The 6,622-nt window shown below is 48.0% G+C and overlaps 1 protein-coding gene across 2 annotated transcripts in view; it reads right to left on the bottom strand.

Annotated features, from left to right (window-relative positions):
- Nucleotides 1–1,397, bottom strand: part of BCORL1 (BCL6 corepressor like 1) — a 23,382-nt gene extending 21,985 nt beyond the window's left edge. For both annotated transcript variants that reach the window (XM_085324263.1, XM_085324264.1), the window contains exon 1: nt 1,261–1,397. In XM_085324263.1, coding sequence (XP_085180389.1) covers nt 1,261–1,346 — 86 coding nt within the window. In that variant the 5' untranslated portion in view covers nt 1,347–1,397. The remainder of the gene's footprint in view (nt 1–1,260) is intronic.
- Between the last annotated feature and the right edge of the window lie 5,225 nt (nt 1,398–6,622).

The raw sequence follows: 6,622 nt of genomic DNA, 5'->3' as shown, positions 1-6,622 counted from the left end.
GCCGCGCCAGCGCCAGCGCCAGCGCCGGGCAGAGAGGGAGCTGCGGTTGCACGGCGCAGCCCCCGCGGCGGCGCACCGGCAAAGGCGCGGAGCTGCCCACCACGCCACACGACAGCCCCCTAAGGAGCCGAGCGACTATCCCCGGGCGACCCCTTCTCTCTCTGTACCCTCCTGTCCTGACCTTAAAGAGGGCCAAAGGCCGAGGAAGAGCTTTTCGTTACAGTCAGCCTGGCTCGCTCAGCTCTTGCTCAAAGCTTGTATTCGGGACGTGCAGTGTTTTATTACATTGCCTTGGCTTGCCTCAGCTCAGATGGCCCATGCACCAATGTTTATTATAAACTAGGAGCAGCTCGGGGCAGCTCAGGAGAGGCACAGGGCAACGCCATCCCCCAGCCCTTATCTGAGGGCCGCACAGCGGGCCAAGCGGCTGCTGAGGAGTAAAGATGATCTCCGTCCCCATTTCCGCCCCAAACAAGAGCCTGAACTCTTCGCTGTCCCACTGTTGTTCTGCCTGGCTCTCAGAGGATATGCTGCCAGAAGTCTTAGTATCTGGAGCAAGGAAAGACAGGCATATACTGCCTTTGAGCCCAGAAAGTCTTTTTGGCTCTGGCAAAGGTTCTCGATGTAGATAACCTCAGGGAAGCCACAAACTAATCAGTCCAGAGAACAATACCCCAAAGCTGCAGGAATAAAAAGGCACTGCAATGCCATGGGACAGACCAGGAACCAGTCTCGATCAATTCTGCCTCCCAGCCACTAATCTTCCCTAATCTCCTAGTTGGTGGCATGTCACAACTCTCCCATCTAATTGTTTGGTCTATACTAACCCTCCTAGGTCACTGAAAACTTTTCTTAACAGCTTGCCTCATGGTGGGTCAAGCCTTTTCCTTTTCCCAGTTCTTGCCCTGGCAATTAAGAGCACAGGTTTGATGAAGCCAATAGCACGTGCAAATGACACAACGGCCTCACGACCCACCAACACCATAGATATAATGTGGTTACATGCAGCTGCGGGTTCCTCTGCAGAAAGCGGAGACCTCCAGTGCAGCCTGCCTGCACGCCCTTCTCACTGAAGCATGGGACACAGGCACTATCATACAAATGGCACCGTTTAACCACATATCCATTTCTCCCTTGCAGATCTGTCACACCTCAGCCTGATTCGCCCTCAGCCAGCCCTTTTCCTAGCTTCTGCAGATCCCTAACTCATGTTCTCCACTTGCGCCTTCCTTGCCCTACCAAGCCACCCACGCACCTCACCTCTCCTCGTTGAGGCCACACATGCGAATCCGCTCTGAGCTGGTCCAGTTGTGCACCCCGCTATAGAGAGGTGCTGTAGAGATCATGACAGCTGCTTGTCACCAACCAGGACCTGCTGGGGCTCGAGAGGCCACTCTGCCTGCAAAATCAAAGCAGAGAATCGGTAAGACTTTCCAGAATGCCTGCATTCAACTGAGCTGCACAGAGAATTATCCACAGCTTTATCATCAGGCAGGCTGAGTCCAATGCCTGAGATGCTACAAGTGGGTCTGGAAAAAGAATAGAAGACATAAGCAGTGCCTTGGGACAGAATCCACAGCCCACTCACATTTAAAAACTTTTTTTGCCAAAATATGTCAGGCTATCCCAAGAGTTTCACGCAGGCACCTTCACATCGATATGTATTCTTTGAAAGATCTCCCCACTTTGCCTCTCACTCGAGAGGGACTTCCAGCATGGGGGAGAGGCACAACCCAGAGCTTTAAGCAAAATGATTGCCTGTTAAAATGCTGACAGCCCCAAGGTTTCGTATTACGTTGATCAACTAGCTTGCGCCTGCTTCAGCGGGGAAACACTCAAAACAGCTAAGCAACTGGGAACCCTGGGTGGGAGCAAAGGTTTGCCAAGCTGTGCCACTGTGCCATCAGACGCGCCATCAAGCAATTATTGCCTTACTCTGCTGGAAGGTGCCAGCATTCAGAGGAGTTGGGGTGGAAAACGTAAGGAAATCCAGAGATTCCCGAGCATCCAAGACACACTGTCAGTTGGGTGGAGCTTTTGAGGGAGAACGTTGCAGCCAATCCTGTAGCGCTGGTCGTCCGAGCATTAAGGCAGCTTTGCTGCTCGAGTCACATCAGGGGAAGAGCAAGGGAGAGAGGATCTACTGCACKATCAAGCAGACTAGGGCAGACCAAGCAGGACTGGCTGCAAAATGCAGAGATACCGTGAAAGAGGTCCCTGATACAGAGAAATACAAAACACGTGAAGGGAAAGCAGGCAAAGGTGGACACAGCAACATTCTCAGTGCAGCAGGTGAGAGCGGGAAGCAGCTAAAAGTGACATATCTCAAAATCTTACTCAGTTGTCTTTTTCATGACAAACTCATGGGGACACAAGCTCCGAGTAGGACAAGAAGCAGCTCGCACCATCAGTTTATGCTGAAACTAGCTGCCAACAGATGGAGAGACGAACAGCTTCAGGAAATCAGGCTACAGAACTGAATACAGCTGCTGTCAGAGCACCTTGTCCCTTATAAACGTAGGCATAATTTTAAGCTAAACTCTGGCTGCGGGGATCCTCCACACAGCAAAGAAGGGCCAGAAACATATGAGACAGATGAGAAATTGGGAAAAGGGAGTATGCTTAAAAAAAAAAAAAAAAAAAACACGGAGCGTCAGACACGTCTGCAAATGAAAACGCAAGTGAGCAAAAAAGTGAGCAAACAGACTGAGGAAATCAGAAGTCAGACGAGGAGGGAAAAATCCGCTAAAAGACACATGCTGTAAGGTGGAAGAAATACTTGGCAGTGGCAAGGGTAGTGGGGTTGAATCTAGCAGAGAGCAGGGTCATACCCAAAGAGAATGAGAGGTGGCTTGGAGCAGGAAGGGGAGGAGTCTTTCGATGCTTGGAGAGAAATACAACATAAAGGAAATAGGGGAACAAACAATCTGCGGGGATTTCACCATCTTAGGCTAAACTGAAAGAAGGGGAGGAGAAAGTTTCTGCCCCTGAGCACAGTGACAGGGTCGAAGTTTCAGGAGAAACCAAAAGGGACCTTCTGCGGGACAGGGGGAAAAGAGATGGGTCTGGCTGTGCTAAGTGCAACAGAAGTTTGGAGACAGACTGAACTAGAGAGCCTCAAAGCGAGCACATATAGGTACAACCTGAGAAGAGAGCTGGCAAGGAAAAACTGATAACAAGGTTCTACAAGGAGCTGAGAAAACCAGCATGGTTTGGAGTACTGGAGTAAGAATTGGTCAACAGAGGAGGCAGGACAGCCAGTACAGGAGAGCCAGGAGGACACAGCGACAGCGACAGACCCTGTTCCATTCTTGGCCTCTATTCTCTAAGGACCATGTGGGACCYATGCCAAAGGCATTTCATAGGGAACGAAGAAGAAACAGAATAGAAAAATCAAGATCTCAACTACGAGATGGCATAAAGCATGGGGAAAACAACAACTTGCAAATACGGGCTCAAACTCAAACCGAACAGCAAAAGAACAGGATCCTTAAGAATACGGACTGGGACTTCTGAGAAATGCAGGGAAGAACAACCTCCCATAAAGCTAAATGCTAAGCCAAAAGGAGCAACTAGGCTCCCTGGGCCAAAAAAGACTGTTTTTAATTGAGCTGACACAAACAAACCAAGCAAATCTCTTGTCTACACTGGTTCAACTTAATACGGCTTTAAATGGATGTAATTAAACTAGTAGAAACCCCTTGGAGAACACAACTAGGGCATGGTTTCACATACATGTCTTTGAGTAGAAGTAACTGTTTAAGAAGCCCGTCTCTCTCCTCCCCCCTTCAATTCTGCCACTAGAAGTGTTTGTGGGATGTCCTGGTGAAGTAGATCAGGAAGCTGATATGGGTTTAAAAACTTTTTCTTTTCCTATCCAGGTTGTTATTATCCCCTGCTAGTTCCTAGATCAGGTTTACCATGAGGGAGAGATGGCACAGCCTGAATAGCATCTGCTTAATCCATTCCCTTTGCCAAGAGAAGTACAGGTGAAACCATGATCTTATTTCGATTTAGCTAAATAGGTGTCTAGCCAATTCCAATTAACGCCAAAGTAAACTAGTTTAAAAGAAAACAAGAACGTAGCATTTTGAGGGAGAAGCTTGGTGTGCGATAGTAAAACTCCTTCACCATTGAAAACCCAATATGCTCTTAAGAGCTGACAACTAAAAAGGTGTCGAACACGTTAGCCTCCAACAACCAGCGTGCAGAGTGATTTTCAATGGCATAAAACTAGTACAGTGATTTAAATTAATTCCAAGCACTATATATATATTTTTTTGTTCATTAAGACAAAACTTTCCATCATTTTGCAAATGGATGGGATGCTACCTTACAACCCAATTTCTTCCAGGCTTCACAAAAAGCAAAGGAGAAAACATCTCTGTTGTAATAAAAGCCTGCTTTTACTCAGGTTAGCTATTAGTTGGCTACACGTGAAAGTCCCCTTGGATTAAGTTAAGATATGAATATCACTCCTGGAATATCGCTGTACAGCCTATGGAAACAAGTTTCCTGAGATAAAGTTATTTGGTAACAGATATTTTCTAGTAATTATCTATAAACAAACCCTCCTTACACTAAAATCCCAACAACAGCGGTTTCCACGCAAGCTTAGTTTCTGCTCTCGAGGATCCTAACTTGAGTCGCTGAGGTAAGGCTTCCCAGTTGACTCTGGAGCTGTAGCACTGCCCCTCACATGTCTGCATCTCTCCCCAGGGTTAAAGCAGCAGAATCGTTCAACTGGGCTCAAAGTGAACCAGACTGCCCCAAAATAACAGTACTTTCTCAGCCAGATCAGTTCCCTGATCTGGCTCAACCCTCAACCTCTACAGCACTTGTGTTGGCAAATGCAACTGGTGGCAGGATGGTAGGAAAGAGGCTAGAAAATGCGTAAGCCAACTTATCAGGGCTGCCACCGAAAGCAAAGAGATTCTTTCTTTATTTTTTTTTTCCTAGTGAAAATATGTGTTGAGTTCATTTGTTCCGGTCAGTGTTCACCCTAACAGATGTCATGTCTACACTAAAAGCTGTCTAGCTCTGGTTCCTGTACCGCTTTGACCAGGTCATGCGAACTAGATCCCAACACATCACGACCATCTCAGCTAAATCCTGCCTGGGCCAAGCACTAGATAGTCCCAAATCCCATTGCTACCAACACCAGCACAAGGTTTCTGTAAACTTGGGCTCTGGGCAGGCTTAACTGTCCCACGACACAGGTACGGCAGCACCACGCAACGTGGGCAAGTATAGTCCCCATGAGTGGCGATGTGCACCACTGCCAACAGCTCAGCTTTAAATAACAGCAAGCTCCACCAGCGTATGCGGCAGCTTGGCCTTCCTGCACCACATGGAGCAAACCTCTTGAGGCCGAGGGCAAGCTGTGGAGAGCCCACGTGGGATCGTAGTGGCGCTAACTTCACGTGGCTCAGCGGACAAAGAGATGCACTCAGATGGTGTCTGAGCTCTTTCCGAACCCTGAAAAATGCTGCCTGCTCTGCTTCCTTTTATTCTTGCAATGGGCTCTCAACTGCCATCTAACTGGCACGCAGGCCTGCTGGAAGGAAATGGAGATTCCTCTCCCCTCCCCCCCCCCCAGTCTTAGGGTACTGAAAAAGTCCAGTGCATCCCTCTGCAGCAAGAGCACTGGAGGATGGGATTTCTCTTCTTTCCAAGGTGCTGTGCAAGTCCTTTGGCCAGGGGGCACTGTGGAAGGCCAACCAGGGATGCACTTTGACCCTGGAAACACACCCACAGGAGATACCTTTGTAACATTCATTCCCAGAGAGGAACACAACCTAGAATGAAATTTCCCCCCCTCTCCCCGAGAATACAAAATTTAAAACYGGTTATATATCGGTTACTGGAAACTCAAACAGGAATCACTGCTCAGAGTTCAATACCTTCAACCCATTTACTTCCACGGGAGCAGCGGAACAAGAAGGAAAATGAGCCCACTGTTTTCTGGAGGTGCTTGGAAGGGCCAGAAAGAAACAACCTGCCTCAATAGTAATAGTCTCATTCACTTAGAATAGTTTGTTCAGTTTGGCAGTCTTTGTTGCCATTAGTAACACAGGCAAGAAATTACATTTGTTTTTCTAGGTGATCATCAAGCATTCCTGCGGGGTGCAGAGGTCCAGCCGGAGTGCAAATGCGGAGAACTTCTCGAGATGTCTTAGCAGGATGCAGCCCCGAGTGGTGTTTCTGACAACCACTTTAAAGTGAACGGGTTGGGGAAGCGGGTAGAAATCAAGACAATCCCCTCACAGAACTCACTTTGGATCTCAAATACAGCCAGAGAAAAATCTAAAAATGTAAGGGGGGGGGGAAGAAAGAAAATGGCTTATTTTGCATCATGTTACTTCTCATGTGGAGGTCTGAAGTTAGAGCAGCAAGAAGGAACGATTAAACTGGAACAAAATTCAGTCATCGAGGAGCCAGACCACATCCACTGCACACTTCTGCGGAAGCCGTTACGATGCACTGGATTTGGCCTTTGACCTGTAGGACAGTCCTAATCTCAGTTTGGGTCTCCCACTTTGCTGCACTGAAACCCCTGGCTGTTGCTGTGCTGAGCCAGGCTTTGCCTACATATATTTGCTTAAGCTGATTTAAAGACACA

The sequence above is a fragment of the Rhea americana genome, unplaced genomic scaffold, assembly GCF_003343005.1.
Source record: "Rhea americana isolate MKP2758 unplaced genomic scaffold, rheAme1 scaffold_90, whole genome shotgun sequence".
NCBI lineage: Eukaryota > Metazoa > Chordata > Aves > Rheiformes > Rheidae > Rhea > Rhea americana.
Note: the sequence above shows the minus strand (reverse complement) of the source record. Positions and strands in the feature narration are given on the sequence as shown.